The sequence below is a fragment of the Hippoglossus stenolepis genome, chromosome 18, assembly GCF_022539355.2.
Source record: "Hippoglossus stenolepis isolate QCI-W04-F060 chromosome 18, HSTE1.2, whole genome shotgun sequence".
In the NCBI taxonomy this organism is placed as follows: Eukaryota; Metazoa; Chordata; class Actinopteri; order Pleuronectiformes; family Pleuronectidae; genus Hippoglossus; species Hippoglossus stenolepis.
Window position 1 is genome coordinate 4,396,607 of NC_061500.1, and position 19,787 is coordinate 4,416,393.

Genomic DNA, 19,787 nt, shown 5'->3' on the forward strand with positions numbered 1-19,787 from the left:
AACAGATGAATGGGAAGCTGAGCGGTGTATAGGGGCTATTAAAGTGTAGTGTCCGTGTCATCTGTGTCCTGGGCAAGTTGCGGAGCAGCTGAAGAGACCTCGACAGTCTGAGAGCGGAGTGCACGGAGAAAATGAGTCATCAAGAATCTCCCCCCCTGAGGGAGCAACCTTTTTTCTTTGGGAGAAACTCAGTACAGACGTTCAGTTTGAGCCCAGAAACCCAGATTTCACACATAACAACTATTTCTGTGCTTGTTTTTGAACTGTAACTCCAACCAAGGAATCACAAGCCACTGTCACAAGAATCCACTTCTCACTATCTGCGTAATGGATCAAGTGGTTGTGTTTTGACTCAGGCCCCGAGCGAGGGCAGACACAAAAGAGAGGCTGGTGAAAATGGGGGAGGGGAGTGAATAACTGGGGATGGAATGACAGGCCCACTCCCTGTTTGTTTGGAGCTCCGGGGGGGCACAAAGAGGCATGAGGGTGTAGAAACTCCACAAATATCTCTGCAGAGCCGTGGGCTGGCCTGCGGACGCCGCCTGCTCCGACCAGCAGGCCCTGCATCAACCGGCGGTCATGTGACCTGTTCTATTTAGGCCTGTAGCTGTGTGTGCTGAGTCAAACCACCGTCCCTCAAGTAGCTGCTCTCAGACACACACTGAACTCCAGAGAATCTCCTGGAATGATCCGAAATGTCAGAGTCAGTTGCTGCGGGTTTTCTCCAGAGGTTTTCCTGATAGTCCCCTCGTCAAAACTCAGATAACATCTCTGTGTGGACTTGTTAGTGACGTTTGAAACACAAAACTGAAAAGGAAAACAAAAACAATGCAAATATCTCAGTAAGAAAAGAGGAGTCAGTCACTGTAAAGACGGAGACAAAGATCTCAAGTTGGAAAGACAATGACATTCAAGAGCTTTTGTTGATTTGGGCCGACGCCTGTGTCGATGTGCTGTAAAGGAAAACACGGGATTTCTCCAGAAGAAGTTCTACGTCATGTCGGGTTGATATCTGAAAAACGGCTTTTATCAAACCTGGAACATTTAATAATGTTTTTAATTCAGCTGCTGCCCTTCATTAAAAAAACACACTGACACAAAGATATTCTTTAAAAATGTAAACTTTGTGTCCCTGTTAGATTCTTTAGTTATCATTTCTCTAATATCAGCTTTGATCCTTCAAAGCGCGAGGTGAACCAGACGCTGATGTTTCCTTTATTAAGTCACAGACAGTATCTAACTCCGGGATGAAGCAGCTTTCATGTGCAGCGACAGACAGAAGATTCCGCTCCATCACACGGGGGGGGGGGAAGATCACAGTCAAACGCAGTCGTATTTATTCAGCACCACCGAGAATCTGCAGAAAATGAAGTTGCACTAAAGTGATGTTTTCAGTGAGCGAGACTACTCAGGGTAAAGGTGCGTGGCTTTGGTTGGATGAAAAGCATAGTTTCCTTAAACAAGTCAAGTTTTTTCAGACGTCTCTATTTTCAGACTTTGAGAAAGAGATATATGCTGTGTGCTTTTAAACAGTAATCATGAGGGTTGAGTGAGAGGCATTTCACACTATATGAAAGCAAAGGTGCAAAACTTTACTTCAAGTAACTTATAAATGAAGTTTTCCTGTTGATCTCTACGCCCGTATACTCCATGTGTGTCTCATTACTGCAGTTATAGGTGTTTTTAGGTTTTTATATGAACGACAGTGTGTTACATCCGTCCCCGTGTTAAACAGGATCCTCTTACTTAGCTCACATCTCTGCGTTCAAGCTGTTTTCATATTACAGGGTGTGACGGAGGATGGTAATGAATGGTTGTAGTGTTACGAGGAAGAGTTACTGATTTATTACGAGCTGACTGGGAACATCAGGTTATTGTTAACCTGCGTAGCTGGAAGCAGGGATATCGTTTTCACCCCTGTCTCTGTGTTGGTGTGTGAACAAGACAACTCGACAATACGTGGATGGAATTCCAGGTGATTTATTTCTTCGGCTGATCGGTCAAAGGTTAACGTCACAGAAAGGACTGTTTTTCCAACTGTAAGTGTTCCCGCGTGGCCACAGATGCTGTCTGGCTTTAGTGGGATTCAGGCGTCTCCCAGGTGGAAAATTTCCACCAGGCGTCTTTAGGAAAATTCTGCTTTTCCACGTCCTCCGTCAAACTATAACGACTCATTGTTCCCCAGCAGCCCCAGCTCTTCTTGGTCCGGTCAAACCAGGACACAGAGTCGTGGAGGTTCAGACTACAAACGTCTTGAGGTTGTGTTTTCACTTCCGTCTGTTTGTTTGTTAGCAGGATGACACAAAAACTACTGCATAGATTGAGTGGAATGATGGAACATGGGCCAAGAAAGAACCCGTTAAATCTTGGCATGGACGCGGATCAGGGGCTTGATGCAGAACGTTTTGTGATTTTATCTTTAACATTGTGAGATTGGGCGTTTTTTGACATTTTCACTAATTTCCCAGGAAAATAATCAGGCATATATAGGGAACTGATATCTATGCAAATAAAAATGTCGATCTAGTGGATTTAAATGTGGTTTTCATAATGGAACTGTTGGGCCTTGGCAGAGGTTTGCATTGTAGCTTCAAAATTCAGGAAAGTTGACTGTGAAAATGGTTGTTGCCAAACTTATCCACATATCTTTCCATGTGGGAACACGCCACAGCAGCTGAACGTGAGTCTGACTGTTACATAACAGCAGAGATGGGGGGGGGGAAGGAACCCCACATTTCTTTGGCCCGGCCGCGTCGATTCAGAGCCACTTCCCTTTTCCAAGGCGAGCAGCGGATTCCTGCCATGTTTGTGGGCAGAGCGCCGCGCAGAAGAATGAGCGATTCTCGTTCCAGTGTGGAACGGTTAGTCGTACAAATTGAACAGCAGTCCTGTGTAAAACTAGATTTCTGGGTTCATTACGAACTTCGTGACCTCCAGTCTGTGTTGTTTTGTAAACACCTGAACCTGAGCGAGTGAAATCTGGACAAAATGCAGCAGGAGGCCACAGAAGCTCTTTTCAGAGACGTGAGGTTCTAATTTGAGAACACGGCTTCACTGTTGAGAAACTGTTTACAATCTCTGTGCAGTGTTTACTGTGCCAACCATCTATTCATATGGAGCCTGTGTGTGTGTGTGTGTGTGTGTGTGTCAGAGTCTGCTGCAAACACACACCCCACTTCTGACCAGTGTTGCTTCACAGAGCTGATTGCGTCATATGAAACATTTATGTTTAACCACACAACAGTTACTATACATCTGTCAAACAGATATAATGGAGTCAAAAGTAGAAAGTCTGCCTCTTAAACGTGGTGGTTTTAAAATGTTAAGTAGAAAATACAAGTCAGATCTAAATATTTGTACAAAGGAAAGTGGACTGACCCCTTTTCCACCACTTCAACAAATATGAACAGTAACAATTACTTCGAATTTTCCTTGTGCAGCAGAAGAGTCCTTCACCATCATGTTTAAGCCAAACGCCACCTCATCAATAATTTGAAATTCTCTGAGATTGACACGTGAAATATGATCTGATTTCCTCACTGTTAACTTTTTGTAATAATAATAATGACAGAGAACTTTCACAATCCAGATTACTTCACAAGGCGCCACTTGAAATAAACGAGTCGTAAAATCTTCAGAATTGAAAGACAATAGCAAAAAAAACAATTAGAAAAGCCAGTTAAAAGAAAATTAAAGCTTGCGTAAAATCAGGAGAGAGACTGATACAAGTACGACTTGAGAAGGGACTTGGAAGAAATAGCTGAGTCATTTGGATTTCCTCGTTCAGACTGTAGCAGAGAGGCCTGCAGGCTGCAAACCCAATGCTGCACAGACACGTACTTCAGACACTTGATCAGGCGCCATGTGTCCTTTCTGCTCTGAGATACGACTCAAGTGCATCGTGGGAGTGTTATTGAATTTACTTGACTGCTGATGTGTCCGTGGGCAACATGTTGTTATTCGTCCCTGAGAGACCAATCAAGGATTCTGTTATTCTGACGGAGCTGCTGTGTTAGAAGATGACTCATTCATAACAGGAAGTGCTTTTTGAAACGTGGACATACATGATGAGGAGGATCTGACGCAAATATGTCCGATGAACTGGATAATGGGAACTTTAGCGTCCAGATGTTTAGGAGCTTGAATATAGAGGGAACATAAAGATGGACAACATAACTGCTGCAAAAAAGGGAAGCCAAAATCTAATTCGCCCCCTGGTGGCTCGCTGCAGTGTGGGTCATAAACCTCCCCCTCCATGATGCTTTCTGTCACTGTAGGTCGTTCTTATCACGCTGATGCTGTAATAGTGGTTTTAATTTGTTGTTTGATGCAATAAAAACGACATCCAGAGAACAACTCGTGATTGGTCGACTGTGCGTGTAAGATTTCCCAGTCACTGACTTATTTATCTTTTAATTTGAAGGAATTTTACCACCCCACCGCTCCTTTTTGCAGGTTTTTCTATTTTTCCATTTTGTTGATTTATGATTTTCTCCCTCCCATAGTGAGCAGTTATCCGAGTCTCTGTGTATATAGTCAGGAAAAGTTTAAAGAATAAAAATATGTAGTTCTTCTGCCAGCGTCACTGGCAGTTATGACTTCCTCGGACTTCCTTTTCCTTCTCACTGGGGGAAACACCCAGTGCACGGGGCTCCAGTGACTCAGTGACTCACGCTGCTAAGTATTAATATCTAACTATAACCCTAAACTTTATCTTTGTATCCATGGTGACAACTCTGCCTTAAGAGGGGGTGGCTTCTTATTTTCCAGAGCAAATAAGAGCGTCCCAGTCGCACTTTTTCAAAGGTTATTACAAAGCTTTACGACTCTTATCTGTGTTTGATCGACGGATTTGTGACAATACGGCTTGTTGCCACGGGAACGTGTCGGGAAAGCACTTAAAGCTCAGGTGTCGCCGTGTTTCTCTCCGCAGGCAGGATGGCAGCGCATCACCCAGAGTTTGAGCGGGCTGGAAAGAAGCCGGGCCTCCAGGTGTGGAGGGTGGAGAACTTTGACCTGGTGCCAGTGCCAGAGAACCTGTGCGGCGGATTTTACACCGGAGACGCCTACCTCATCCTCAACACCATCAAACAGCGCTCCGGCAACCTGCAGTTCGACCTCCACTTCTGGTTGGGTGAGTGCAGCGAAACAGAAACTGCCACTCAAAGAGAGACGATAAGATTAGAGGCAATGAAGCAGAATTTTTTACTTTGTTCTGATAACTTTCTTGAGCAAATTCAAACTAAAACTGTGAAGTAATGCAGCTCCTCTTAAATGCATGAAACTCAAAATAATTGTTATATATTATGCCTTATTTTCCATCTTTATTCCAGAGCAGGACTCAATGATTTATGTTTTTGATTTTGTAAAGCTTTCACTTAAAGCCCCTCTCGCACAAATCAATACGTCCTGCTCTCAAACTGAAAGACCCCACTCTTGAAGACAGATGGGGTCAGAGGTCAGACTGGTTTGTGGCTCCTGTGAACGAGGGGGGGGGTCATTTATTAGGATTTAATTTGGAGCGACAGAAGCTGAGTCTGGTCTTTTTTCCTTTATCGACTCAATGTGCTTTTAGTCGACGTGATTGATCCTGGAAACAGCATTTAGCAGCAAACAGGATCTGATGTAACTCACCGTGTGATCAGGAATAGAAAAATGTTGCATGTATTAATGTGTCTGCTGGATCTAACCCCCCTCGCTGCCACTCATCGATCTCCTGAGTCGTCAGTGACAGAAACACAAAACGTGACTCTCTCTCTGTGGATGTGGAGTTAGACTGAATGAGACTAGAGGATTAAAATGGACGGTTCTTTTGGCGCAGGTGACTTCTGCTCCCAGGATGAGAGCGGCTCGGCGGCCATCTTCACCGTCCAGATGGACGACTTCCTCGGGGGGAAACCCATCCAGTACCGCGAGGTCCAGGGACACGAGTCCAAAACCTTTCTGGGCTACTTCAAGTCTGGAATCAAGTACATGGTGAGATCCATCTGCCAGGAAGATGTCCCGTTGCTTCTGGTTTGGTGCATTTTAAACCTGCCTGTTTATTTATTGAAAGTTTAAATAATTCATCACATTTTAAATGATGAACTGCGTTTTTTATTTAGTTAGTGTCAAAATTGGGAAGATCAAGTCATTTATGATTCAATATATATATATTTTTTATTATGTTTTTATTATGTACCATTAAAAGTAATAAAATATAATCAGAATGGTCACACGGCACCTGTTTAATAGGTCACCTGTGTTGTTATGTCATTACAAAAGTGTCTAAATCTCCCAATAAGAATTAAAACGATTTTAGTTTGGTTTAAATCTTTAAGTTTGAGGGTTTTATTTTGAACTCTTACCTTGCAGAAAGGAGGTGTGGCGTCTGGGTTCAAGCACGTCGTCACCAACGAGGTGGCCGTGCAGCGGGTGTTCCAGGTCAAAGGTCGTCGTTCTGTCAGGGCAACAGAGGTGCCGGTGAGCTGGGACAGCTTCAACCAGGGAGACTGTTTCATCGTGGACCTTGGAAACGTGAGTCAGGCCGAGCAGATTAATACTGAATATTAAATAATGATAACAACGAGAACAACAATAAAGTTTTATCTTCACCTACTTTGCTCCTCGTTCCTGTTGTTGATGTACAGGAGATTTTCCAGTGGTGCGGCTCCCAGAGCAACCGCTTTGAGAAGCTGAAGGCTACGCAGGTCGCCAAGGGTATCCGTGACAACGAGCGCAGTGGCAGGGCTCGGGTCTACGTCTGTGAGGAGGGGACGGAGAGAGAGAAGATGTTAGAGGTGAGAACAGTGAGTCATGAGTCTCATTTCTACTGCGAGAAACTTGTGTTAAAACCTCTGCTTCTTCTCAGGTTTTAGGTCCGAAACCAGATCTGCCTGAAGGAGCCGCAGACGACATCAAGGCCGACGCCGCCAACAGGAAGATGGCCAAACTCTACAAGGTGAGAGACATGGGTAACGCCTCAGGTGCTTTCTAACATGTAATAGCTGTTGTTGTATAGGTCTCATTACTTTCACTTTACAGGTGTCCAACGCCAGTGGAGGCATGACCATCGCACTGGTGGCTGCAGAGAACCCGTTCGCTCAGAGCGCCCTGGAGTCTGGTGACTGCTTCATCCTGGACCACGGCCCCGACGGCAAGATCTTCGTCTGGAAAGGTCAGTGAAGGAGCTTCAGTGAATTCACCAGAACGATGTTCATTTTACAGTGGTTCACGGTCACAGGTAGATAATCGACACCACTATATAGTATAATATATATATATTGTATAAATATAAATTATATTATATTACGTGGAAATAGTTTGAGTATTTTTGCCTATTTCTGTTACAAACGTAGATGGTGGGGGTAAAAACAGAAATACTTCCTGACTAAATGTAATGATCCCTACTATCTCTGCTTCTCCAGGCAAAGATGCAAACATGGACGAGCGAAAGGCGGCGATGAAGGCGGCGGAAGAGTTCATCAAGAAGATGGGTTACCCCAAACACACGCAGGTGCAGATCCTGCCGGAGATGGGCGAGACGCCGCTCTTCAAGCAGTTCTTCAAAAACTGGCGGGACAAGGATCAGACTCAGGGCCTGGGCATCGCCTACATCGCCAACAGCATCGCCAACATCGAGAAGGTGCCCTTCGACGCCGCCGGCCTGCACGACTCCGCCGCCATGGCAGCGCAGCACGGCATGGTGGATGACGGCAGCGGGGAGAAACAGGTGAGAGCAGGGAGGGTGGTCAGTGATGCTGGTGACCCGAGGCTCCTGGTTTCAACTGTTTTAATCCTGTAGGGGGCGCAGGCGTATAACTATTCTGACAATCAATGAACAGCTCCCTCTGGTGGAAAACCCTTAGCCTGCTAAATATGAATTTATGATGTCAGCTCATGAAAAGAATCATCTCACAGTTTGTTTGATTTTTCATTTTTTGACAGATCTGGCGAATTGAGGGATCCGACAAGGTGGAGGTGGATCCGTCCACATATGGACAGTTCTACGGAGGAGACAGTTACATCATCCTGTACAACTACGAGCACGGAGGACGTCGGGGACACATCATCTACATGTGGTGAGAATACGAGAAGCAAAATACCAGAAATCAGTTTTAAACACGCCGGCAGTGTTTGATATAAAAGTTAAAGTTACCCTGTGGAAATTATAACGACTAGTGTCTCTGTAGAGTTGTGTTTTTTAAGCATGGCCCTTGTTTTGTCACACGGGTGAAGGAAGTAAATCTTTCCACTTGGACAGACTTTTTTCACCACCACCGAGGAAGTTATGTTATCACCCGTGTTCGTTGCAAACATGACATTTTATGGATTCTTCCCCGACTCATATCACACCCTTCCACCAGGTGTCGTGTTCATCTGTAATGTAAATTTTAGCGTAATCCTGCGAACAAATAAATAAACAATCAAACGCAGATGTAAACATCCCCCCCTTGGGCGGAGACGTGCAGTTTGCGCAGCCACTTGACTGAATGAACTGTTTCCCAGGCAGGGGGCGGACTCCAGTCAGGACGAGATCGGGACCTCAGCGATCCTCGGGTCCCAGCTGGACGACGAGCTGGGCGGTGGTCCTGTCCAGGTAAAACACGTCGTCCCCCTCAGCGTGTCTGTTTGCTTTGTCCTTCTCACAAGCTTATCTTCATTTGATCATTCCTGTTAATGTCTCCTCTGGCGTACTCAGCTCAGTCACCTCCTGTCTGACCTTTACATCCTCTCACTCTGTGTACTCCCTCCTCTTCCTCCTCCTCCTCCTCTTCCTCCTCCTGCTCCTCCTGCTCCTCCTGCTGCTGCTGCTGCTTCTTTCCCTCTTGGTTTCTGACCTTTTCTGTGCCTTCAGGTTGTCGGTGCTCCTATTACCACTCAGGTACTTTTCCATCCATTTCCTGCTCCTCTTCCTCCCATAACAACTCAAAAAACGGTTTTGTCCAGATCCAGAGATGAAAAGAAGCAAACAATAAAAAGATATATACAAATATCAAGACACCAAAAAGGGCTTTAAATGGCCTTGAATGTGATAATGAAGTAGATCAAATCTACAGTGAAATCTTCTCGGTCAAACACAAACAGGACGTTTGTGATTGAGGAAGTAACAGAAGAGCTCATAAAATAGTTTTCTGTTCATTCATTCATTTCTGCACTTCACTCCACTGGTGTGTCTTTACTCTGCATGTACACCCTTTGTGTGTCTTTGCTGACTCAGCATGAAACTGTGTGTGTGTGTGTGTTTGAATCCATCCAGTGCTGCAAATGTCACGTTTATTTTTCCAGGTGTTTCCCAGCTCTCACTTTAAAAATAGAGAACAGCTGTCGTGCAGATGTCACTTTTGTTGTCAAACTACACTTTAATTTACTTTGGTTATGTCCGGTTATCGTTTGAGAATCGTTTGGGTCAGTTTGTATGTTTATTGATACCAGTGCAATCTCTACGTTTCGGTCCAGTACAGATACCAAAAAATATATATAACAGTTATTTTTCATTTTAAAAATCCCAAATTTCATTTTACGAAGAATCCAATCATCTGAAATGTTAAATATCTTTTGAATTTGCTTTAAACGTGAACTACAACATGTAAACTCTACAAACTCGTCAGAGTGGACTGCACGACTTCCCCTCCATAAACATTTATAACAAAAGCTTCAGACCAAAGACTCATAAAACTTTTCAGACATAAATCTGCATCATCAAAGTTTCCAAATTTCACGTAACTGACTTTCATCACCTTGTGGCACCGGCCGCACAGCTCGGTGCCGCCATCTTGTGTCTGCACAGGGGAATGCAGCATTTTTGTACATATTGTTAATGCATGAAGTGTTTTTACTGTAACCACCGTCTCGTCGCCCCTGAGCGCTCACTGTGGTGTTGTTGTACCAGGTGAGGGTGGTGCAGGGGAAGGAGCCGGCCCATCTGATGAGTCTGTTTGGAGGACAGCCCATGGTGGTGTACAAGGGGGGCACGTCCAGAGACGGAGGTCAGTCGGCTGCTGCAGAGACTCGACTCTTCCAGGTGCGATCCAACTCTGCAGGACACACCAGAGCTGTGGAGGTAAGAGAGCACACGTCGCCACCTTCAAATGTCGTGATTCTAAAGCACGAGTCTGGTGATATTCTACAAATGCACGTTAACCTGAAGGACCTCTGTGTTTCTGCAGCTTGATGCTTCAGCGTCCAACCTGAACTCCAACGACGCGTTTATCCTGGTGACCCCCGGTGACTCGTTCGTGTGGGTGGGCGTCGGTGCTAGCGACACGGAGAAGCAGGGAGCTCAGCAGCTGTGCGACATCCTGGGAGCGTCAGTCTCCGAGCTGTCGGAGGGAGGAGAGACCGGTGAGGAGGCTCAGAATACTGTTCTCTCATGTTTATGTGCTTTTAAAGCAGAATATAATCGTTGTATTACAGAGTTATATCTGTGGTCAAGCTGTGAAAATGTAGATCTTCTGTGTGAAGTAGTTTTCTTTTTGTTTCTTGTAGCTCATGTTCATGCATATTAAAACAAAGCCGTGATTGTCTCGCCCCTCTAGATTTTATCAGTGAGCTTGTGATGCTTCAAAGCTCTAAAAGAAACCGGGTTATAGAACCTCAGGCTAAAACACAACAGATTGAATTTTTAATTAACGCCCTGCTTTAAAGAACCGGCTTCAGTTCTTAAAAGCTCCTAAAGACAAAATGCAACATTTTATTTCTATGAGCTCAAGAAAACAAAACTAAATTCCTGCTGTGAGTTGAGTAAAACTGTACGTTAACATATCTTTGACACTATTTTACTGGTTCTGTGATTCAAATTTCATATTGATTTTTGATGTGTAAATATTAAAATCATATTATTATGTCTAGATGTTGGATAACTTGTGTGTGTGTGTCGCTACAGATCAGTTCTGGGAAGCTCTGGGAGGAAAAGCAGATTATCGCACGTCGACCAGACTCAAGGACAAGATGGACGCTCATCCACCCAGACTCTTCGCCTGCTCCAATAAGACAGGAAACTTCATCGTGAGTATTTCAAGAGAAACTGAGGGAACTGACCCTTTAAATCAGACAGAATTATACAACATGCATGTAAATGTACTGCTCTGAGGCCACAGTGCATTAATGAAGTGATCCTGCGTGTCAGATTGAGGAGGTACCCGGGGAGATGACCCAGGAAGACCTGGCCACTGATGATGTCATGATCCTCGACACCTGGGACCAGGTAAAAGCAACCAGAGCTGTGAAGAGACATGGATTCAAAAACAGTGCAATAAAAAGAGCGAATATGCACAAACCATTTCTATTTGTTTAGGTGTTTGTCTGGATCGGAAACGAGGCCCAAGAGGAAGAGAAGACTGAAGCCATGACATCTGGTAAAAACATCGTATTATCATAATTTTGCAAAATAAAAAACGTCAAGTCATATTTAAATTGTGAATCCCAAGAAAATACTGCACTTACAAAAGGATCCTTGCTAAAGTCTGGTTTCACATCCCTGTCGTCTTGTTCTGCATGTTCTCTACGGTCTTCAGTAATAACTTCTGGCCTCTTCCCTCAGCGGTCCGTTACATCGAGACGGACCCGGCCAACAGAGACCGCAGGACGCCCATCGTCAAGATCAAGCAGGGCTTCGAGCCGCCCACCTTCTCCGGCTGGTTCCTGGGCTGGGACCACGACTACTGGACCAGCGACCCTCTGGAGCGCGCTATGGCTGAACTGGCCCTGTGAGCCGTCACCTGACACCCCCCCCCACTGCTCCGCCACAATCATTAAGACTTTTCCAGCCGCAGTTGCGTCGTTTCTTTTTTTTTATATTCTGTTGTTTTTTTAAGGGATAGAGTTCTATAAATTAGTGTCTTCTTTCACTTTGTCTCACACGCTACACTGATGATTATACTTCTTAACCAACAAATAACAATCGAGCTTTAACAGATACACATACTTCCTGTAGGGTTTTGCAGTAAATCAGTTTTTAAAACGCCATTAAAAAGCCCACTGCCTATTTAAAGCAATACAACCAATGCCTTAAAATTCTTTCCTCTAGTTTACAGTTAACCTGTGGAACTCTTGAGCCTTTTTACAAGGTACTGCTGAACTTGAAGGATTCCTTCACAGACCTCAGTTTGTTTGTCACTTCTATTTATTTTTTTAAAATAGCAGATTTATTCCCAGGAAGCTTGAGTGATGCTGCAGTTGCAAACTTTTCACGGGAAACCGACGCTTTGCTGCTTTACGAGCTAGTTACGTCTCCTGTGACCCTTTCTCAGGTTTCCCTAAGCCTTGTTATCATTTCAATAAAACTAAATTAAACATGTTATGTCTCTGCTTTTTTTTTTTACCCACACTTTTAACAAAGGCACTTTTCTGAAAGAATGAAATCTAAAGAAGAAATGATTTTGATAAAATATTTATTTCAAGTCTTTACATGTGAAGATAAAACCATATCAAACACTAGTAAAGTGTACAAAATATGAGTTAGCTGCAAAAACTAACACAACCATGAATCTTGAATGAAATATTGATTTTTTTTTTAAACAAAGCAGAAATTACTATATCAATCGGATGTTTCTCTCAAGTCTAAAGAGGAGAGAAGTGAGAGACAGAAGAAGAGAAGCTGCTTCGTGGTCATGCTGCGACCATGACCTTTGTAACAGGGTTTTGGATTCCGCAATAAATAAATGAATAAAGGAATCATATCAAAGTTTATCAGGACAGTACAAAGACACTTCAGTGTTTCATGAAGGCTAGCATCATCTCCATTGGCAGCGGGAAGATGATGGTGGAGTTCTTCTCGGTGGCGATGGTGCTGAGGGTCTGAAGGTAGCGCAGCTGCAGGCCAGACGGAGACTCTGCGATCACCAGGGAGGCCTCCTTCAGAGCCCGAGAGGCGTTCATCTCTCCCTCCGCTGCGATGACCTGGAGAAGGAAACAGGGAGGAAGAGTAAGACCTCAGCATCAACAGTTAGATCTGTCGTTGTTAGGAACTAAAGATATTATTTAAACAAAGGTTTAGTTAGATTTGACAAGTATTCTGGTCTAGAAAACAAATATAAAATTCCTCCAGCCGAGAAATTTTGAATGTGTGACTAGTGCTCGCTGCCGGCTCGAGAGAGACATTCATAAAAGCTGCAAAGGCTAAAGATAAATCAGACTGGCTACTGGCTTGTATGGCTGTCTACAGACTGCCATGTGGCCCGCTCAGTAGTCATCCTCAATACCTCTTCGCCTTCTAAAAATGTGCTGCTGCTTGAATCGCAAAACATCTAAGACATCAAAGGAATCTTTCCTGGCTAAACACACTAGAAAAGAGAAAGCTACACTCTAGCAAAGCCCTCGAACAACGTGCGATTATTCAAGAACTATAAGTCCCATCTGTGAAATAAAAACACTGTGAGAAATTGTTTCTCTGCGGACTTGTCATTTCTCTTTCCTGATCATCACCCTGACATATGAACGTGCAGGAGGGTGACGAGCTTTCAGAGGACGTTGGGGCGTCTTACCTTGGCTCTGGCCTCGCGGCTGGCCTCCGCCTCAGCCGCCATCGCTCTCTGGAGCTGTTGGGGCAGCTTGACATCTTTGATCTCCACCCGCTTCACCTTGATCCCCCACTCATCTGTTGCATCATCCAGAGTCGCCTGAAAGGGCAGAGAGACAGGTTCTCTAATGGGACCTTCATGGACGAGCCACCATAAGCCAACTAGCTTGTATTGTTTTAAACTGTTCTGCAAATGAAGCTCAACCAGGTTTTTGTCTAAATAAAATAACTTAAGTTCAGAGTAAACATTGTGTAAATGTACAAGAGGTGATGCCAGGTGCTTGTAATGCATATTCACACCATAATACACAATCCAAACATTACACTTCATTTACACATTAAAATGACATTAATAATCATTTTACTGCAGTCACATTAAACCGGCAATTGTTATTTAAAGTGCACGTCTTACTTTAAGTTTTATACATGAAGTATTTTATGAAGTCTTTAAACTGGCACCATCTGTTTGCATGTGTCAGATTTATTGTCTCTTGCGCCCACTGTCCCCTTTATCCCCCCCCCCTCTTGTCCTCTTCTGTCCCTTGTCCACTAAATGCCTCCTTGTTGCTGATTGGCACTTTGTTTGTTTTCTTGTAAACTTACACAATGTGTGTAACTGCTGCTGAATGTTACCTGCATGCTGTGTGCGATCTCTTCACGGTCAGACAGGATCTCCGCCAGGTTCTTGGTTCCCAGGACGTTCCTCAGCGTGGTCTGGGCGAGCAGTCGGGTGGCGGCGTCGGCATTGGTGATGTTAGCCACGGCCTGGGTGGCATTCTGGACCCGGTAGTACACCACACCATCCACACTCACGGTCACAGAGTCTTTGGTCAAAACCTGAGAAGGAAACAGGAAATAACATGAAGACAATGTTTAATCTGGTTTATTTGTTTTATTTGCCAAATAAGTGAATTAGCTTGGAAGTGTGCATGTCCTACCTCTTGTGGTGGGATATCGAAGGTGATTGTGCGCATGTCCACGTTAATGAAGCTGTCAGTGCAGGGCAGGATGAAGAACAACCCTGTGGAATCACAAGAACAACAAAAACTAAAGCACTGTAAACACAATAATGAGGAAGCGTGCACGGTTCACTGCCTTGGGTCATGGGTCAATCAGAATTTGACGCTAAATATTTATCCAATCAGTACAGTGTCCCTAAAACCAGAGGCCTTTGTATTAATGCAGCTACAGTTCCTGTAATGTTTGTCTGACGTGGTTATAAACACACAATTTAAAGCTGACAGACAACTAGAGCCACCCGATATGAAGTTAATGGGACTGATGCTGATACCAATATTAGGGAGAAACACACTTCACCGATATACTTCATTTATAACACACACGTATATATATATATATATATATATCTCCATCTTACGCCTCATAGAGTGCTTGGGTTCACAGCAAAAATAACAAAATATTCATCCCTCTTCAAATACTTATGGTTTGCACTGCACAGTATACATCTGCATAATCTTTGAGCCTCTGGGTTGTCATAGCAACCTACGTCACAGGGCCGGCTGCAACAGAAGTCATCAATCAGAAGTCGAAACCCATTAAAGACGAAAAAGACAAGACCAGTGAGGTCGGCTGAAGAGCTGGTCATGTGACTTTTCACTACAGAGGGACCACGCCCCAGAATCACAGACCTGACTGCACCACGACAGCAGAGCAGTTCTCAGGAGAAGAAAAAGGGCAGTGTGAACTAGAACTGACCCAGCACACCTGAAGTTAAGTTCACTCGATGTAAAGATGAACTTAATTACATGACCATCTCACGGTAACCCGTTTTTCTATCAGGCTAATGCCACACAATGACATCATCTGGCCAGGGACATGGTTAAAAATAACTGACGACTGATTCAGTGTAACAATGATCATCTGTTTGTCTATATAAGCTCCTTGAAAGATATTTTGGCTCTATACATTCCGCTTTGTTTGGGTCTACACGGTGCGATGTATCAGCTGGAATGATATCAAAATAACTGAATGATGATCTAGTGGGAAAATACTTTGAACTTATCCGTAGAAGAGCACTTAAAACACATGCTGGAAAAAATGTTGGAGTAAATTTAAATAGAACAGCTGGTGGATTGGACGTAGGGAACAAATATATACGGGTGAAAAACAAACAAGGGTTTCTGACCTGGTCCTCTGGCTCCTCCTCGCAAAATGCGCCCCAGGCGAAAGATAATGGCTCGTTCATACTCCTTCACAATCTGTGAACAGAGCAAAAACCACACAAATGGCTCAAATACATTCACTTTTTCTTCCAAGAGCAATTACCCTGCTTACTGAGGGTAACTTTTAATTGGCCCAAACTCCAGAGTTTCCAAAACAGCGAATAAACAGACTGAGCCATCCACAGTCATCTACTCTATATAGTCTATACCCAGCCAGCTTTGCTTGCACAGTGGAAAATAAACAGTGAACTTGACAAGCAGCTGACCTTAATGCACATCCATATGGAGATGGGAAGGGTAACCAGCATGAGCAGGAAGGAGAACCCCACCAACAGCCAGCCACAAACGCCAATGTCACCGTCTGGATTCTCCCAAGCTGGAAGAAAAGAAGATAAACACATGAATGAATACATGAATTCACCTGATGCACATTCACAACGGGAATAAATAAATAAAAATAGATTAAGAATAAAACAATAACAAAACAGCATTTAAAGCACTTCCACATGGCAGATTCTTTCAGAAGTAACAGGAAATATTTTCTCGTTAAACCATCTATACTTTCTGATCCCGTCATGCATCAGCACAGCTTTTTGTTAATGATGGAGGGGGGAATAAAAAAATACATAAAATAACTTGCTGCCGTTGAACGACTCGCTGCTAACTGATCCCCAGAAAAGACTCAGGCCTTACCCGCTTGACAGTTCTTTCCTCTGGTTTCTCGCATGGTGACTTCTATGCTGTTGGCATCCTTTATGTCCATTCTGGCCTGATACTCTAATCAGGGAAAACATCAGGGTCAGGCTCAGTGTTATAAATGAAGTGTAATAAAATCGAGTAGATAGCTCAGCCAACATTACTACCGACTTACTGTCATGAGTTGAGACCTGGGAGGAAGCAGGAGGTTTCTCTACATGTCGTTGGGAGGGAAAGAGCAGATAAGATCTTGCTGGAATAAAATATTTGTACCAAAGAGCCATTTGAGACCAGCTGAGAGGGAAAGGTCGCGTGAGGAGGACATTTCCACGACATCCCTTTAACAGCAGCAGCTCAATAATCGATACTGATTAGTATTGAGCTCAAAGGGATTTCACCCTGTGTGACTAAAAGTAAATCGGCTACAATGCTAACTAGTGTAAGCTAGTTCATCACAGACTATACCCTGAGCAGGCTTTCAGCTAATAAAATAGTTTTCCACCGAAACAAGCCTTCAATGATAAATGTATTAATTGACGTTTATCTAACCCTCAGAGAAACAGTTGTTGAAAACAGTTTGATTTTAAAATGTGCCTCGTAGCAAACCCAAATCAGCTTAATTCGGCTGTGTCTCAATTTATGTCGCACTGATAAATCCACCATCAAAAACCGTTAATAACTGTTACGCTCGCTAGCATTAGCATGCTGGGGGGGCAGGCGAGTTAGTGGACTAACGGTTGCTCTGGGGTTGTTTAGCCAGAGTTAGCAAACAGGGTTTTAAGCATTTAGCTTGACATTTTCCCAGCAGGAGGAGGGAGACACAGTTCGGATCTGAGGGGGCTGTGAATGATGGAGGGGGGGAATAAAAAAATACATAAAATAACTTGCTGCTGTTGATCAACTCGCTGCTAACTGATCCCCAGAAAAGCATCAGGCCTCACCAGACTGACAGTCCTTTCCTCTGGGTTCTTGCACAGGGACTTCTTTGCTATCGGCGTGCATTTAGGCCAGTTAAAATAAATGTGGCTCTGGTTTGTGAGTGTGTTTGTCCTGAAGTGACCGTGGATCCAGAAAGGGCAAGGTCAAATCGTGGCAGCGGTAGCTCCTGGAGGCACCTCTGGTGTCAACAGAAACTGCCACTGATATGTGAAGGCAACTGCCTTTGTCGCCACACTGTTTGGAGGCAGCTGCCTTTGCTGTCACACTGTTTAAAAGGCAGCTGCCTCCAAACAGTGTGACAAGCTCTGTTGACGAGTGCGACAGGTTCTTCAAAATTTGAAGCAATGTTATAACTATGCATTCAGCAGCTACACGGTACATGTTAGAAACACTAACTGGCTGAAAACAATTTGCTTTTAAAATGTGCCTCGTTAGCAAACCCCAGTCGGCTTAATCCGGTTGTGTTTCAATTTATGTCGCACTGATAAATCCACCATCACTGTTACGCTCGCTAGCACTAGCATGCGAGGGGAGCAGGCTAATAAGTGGACTAACGGTTGCTCTGGGGTTGTTTAGCCAGAGTTAGCAAACAAGGTTCTAAGCATTTAGTTTGACATCTTCACAGCAGGAGCAGGGAGACAGAGTTTGGATCTGTGGGGGCTGTGAATGATGGAGGGGTGGAATTAAAAAAAATACATGAAATAACTTGCTGCCGTTTAACGACTCGCTGCTAACTGATCCCCAGAAAAGCGTCAGGCCTTACCCAACTGAAGGTCCTCTACTCTGACTTCTTGCATGGGGACTTCTTCCTTGTCGGAGTCCATCACAACCATTCCGTCCTGATACTCTAATCAGGGCAAACATCAGGGTCAGGCTGATTGTAATAAAATCAAGTAGATAGCCCAGAATACATGACCGAACCCGATCCCGACCCAAACGTTAATTCAACATGTTTCTCTGAATCCAGCCCAACCGCTTCAGGTGTCATCAATCTAAAAACAAAGTACACAGGTGTCTTTGTAGCAGCAGTTGAACTGCAATACACTGCTGCAAGGACACAGGATTTAATGACATGCCAAAAGTAATCAATATTTTTGATTTACTCTTGTAAATGTACTTTATTTGTAGGTTGCAGCCAGTAGCAGCAGTGACACTAAGAAAGGTGGCATTGTCTGTAAGTAAGTAAACTACTGTTGCAGTTAATGTTGTATTTCTTGTAAATCGCTGCACCGAAGACCAAACCAAACTGTACCATGATTACTGTTTCTCCCCTGAAGTAAAAGATTGGTCCCATTTAAAGTCATCTCCATCCACGTATCCACACCCACTGCCCTGTTTGCAGCTTTAGCTTAAAATCTAACACATGACATGCAACCAAGTCAGTGGCTTGAGATTCTTACCTTCACCATGGGCCATATAATGCCTGCCTGGACCTACAGACAAAGATTCAAAGTTAAAACTTGCATTATGCATTCAAAGGCTGCACGTTAGAAACACTAACTGATGTTTTAAGCACAGTTGCCATCACTGTGTATGTGTCGATATTCCCTGTGATGGGAAATCTGAAAATAAAGAGGAAACAACGAAAGTGTGTTTTGTGAAAAGGATCGACCTAGAGCTCAAGTTATTAATACCGATCAAAAAACGTTACTAACCGTTACGCTCGCTAGCACTAGCATGCGAGGGGGAACAGGCTAATTAGTGGACTGCTGGTTCCTCTGGGGTTGTTTAGTCAGAGTTAGCAAACAGGGTTTTAAGCATTTAGTTTGACATTTTCAACAGCAGTAGGAGGGAGACACAGTTTGGATCTGTGGGGCTGTTAATGATGGATGGGGGGGATTAAAAAAAATACATAAAATAACTTGCTGCCATTGAACGACTCACTAACTGATCCCCAGAACAGTGTCAGGCCTTACCAGACTGATGGTCCTCTTCACTGGGTTCTTGCACGGGGACTTCTACGTAGTCCATTCTGGCCAGGTCAAAATAAATGTGGTGTGTGGGTGTGTTTGTCCTGAAGTGACTGTGGATCCAGAAAGGGCAAGGTCAAATCGTGGCAGCGGTAGCTCCTGGAGGCACTTCTGGTGTTAACAGAAACTGCCACTGGTATGTGAAGGAAGCTGCCTTTGTTCTCACACTGTTTGGAGGCAGCTGCCTCTTTTGCCACACTGCTTGGAGGCAGCTGCCTTTGTTGCATCACTGTTTGGAGGCAGCTGCCTTTGTTGGCTTTGGAGGCAGCTGCCTCTTTTGCCACACTGCTTGGAGGCAGCTGCCTTTGTTGCATCACTGTTTGGAGGCAGCTGCAGCCGTTAGCGTGACTGAACTGTGATAAACCAAACTGTGATAAACCAAAGGAGAAATGTACATTTTTATCCTTGCTTTAAATTCTACATTTTTTAACCAAGTTTTATTCTCATGTCTTCAGTATTTATATGTACAGAGATCCCACGACTGGTGCCATCTGACATTTT

At 44.1% G+C, this 19,787-nt stretch overlaps 2 protein-coding genes across 4 annotated transcripts in view; one reads left to right on the plus strand and one right to left on the minus strand.

Annotated features, from left to right (window-relative positions):
- Positions 1-12,277, plus strand: part of gsna (gelsolin a) — a 14,132-nt gene extending 1,855 nt beyond the window's left edge. Inside the window, exons 2-17 of one of the 2 annotated variants that reach the window (XM_035141626.2) lie at positions 4,934-5,134; positions 5,822-5,976; positions 6,355-6,516; positions 6,630-6,779; positions 6,851-6,940; positions 7,024-7,156; positions 7,407-7,711; positions 7,927-8,060; positions 8,488-8,578; positions 8,837-8,863; positions 9,872-10,042; positions 10,149-10,323; positions 10,865-10,986; positions 11,108-11,185; positions 11,276-11,336; positions 11,522-12,277. In XM_035141626.2, coding sequence (XP_034997517.1) covers positions 4,939-5,134; positions 5,822-5,976; positions 6,355-6,516; positions 6,630-6,779; positions 6,851-6,940; positions 7,024-7,156; positions 7,407-7,711; positions 7,927-8,060; positions 8,488-8,578; positions 8,837-8,863; positions 9,872-10,042; positions 10,149-10,323; positions 10,865-10,986; positions 11,108-11,185; positions 11,276-11,336; positions 11,522-11,691 — 2,220 coding nt within the window. In that variant the 5' untranslated portion in view covers positions 4,934-4,938 and the 3' untranslated portion in view covers positions 11,692-12,277. The remainder of the gene's footprint in view (positions 1-4,933; positions 5,135-5,821; positions 5,977-6,354; positions 6,517-6,629; positions 6,780-6,850; positions 6,941-7,023; positions 7,157-7,406; positions 7,712-7,926; positions 8,061-8,487; positions 8,579-8,836; positions 8,864-9,871; positions 10,043-10,148; positions 10,324-10,864; positions 10,987-11,107; positions 11,186-11,275; positions 11,337-11,521) is intronic. The other variant, XM_035141627.2, reaches the window with a different exon arrangement.
- A 77-nt stretch (positions 12,278-12,354) lies between these two features.
- Positions 12,355-19,473, minus strand: LOC118098136 (stomatin). Of its 2 annotated transcripts, XM_035141628.2 has the most exons (11): positions 19,233-19,473; positions 18,717-18,749; positions 18,080-18,163; positions 16,553-16,591; positions 16,375-16,458; positions 15,948-16,057; positions 15,645-15,717; positions 14,437-14,519; positions 14,132-14,335; positions 13,464-13,598; positions 12,355-12,879 (listed from the first exon to the last, which is right to left on the minus strand). In XM_035141628.2, exons 1-11 carry the CDS (start codon positions 19,285-19,287, stop codon positions 12,691-12,693), a joined length of 1,089 nt encoding a protein of 362 aa, XP_034997519.1. In that variant the 5' UTR covers positions 19,288-19,473; the 3' UTR covers positions 12,355-12,690. The 2 variants fall into 2 exon arrangements, with proteins under 2 accessions (XP_034997519.1, XP_034997520.1); XM_035141629.2 differs by lacking the exon at positions 18,080-18,163.
- Between the last annotated feature and the right edge of the window lie 314 nt (positions 19,474-19,787).

Bases quoted from the DNA above. Each gene is read 5' to 3' on its own strand.
- LOC118098136 (XM_035141628.2), bottom strand. From the start codon at position 19,287: ATGGACTACGTAGAAGTCCCCGTGCAAGAACCCAGTGAAGAGGACCAT. The intron at 18,750-19,232 runs GTAAGGCCTGAC...CTTTGTCTGTAG, and splicing joins TGAAGAGGACCATCAGTCTG to GTCCAGGCAGGCATTATATG. The intron at 16,459-16,552 runs GTAAGTCGGTAG...TTCCCTGATTAG, and splicing joins CCAGGTCTCAACTCATGACA to AGTATCAGGCCAGAATGGAC.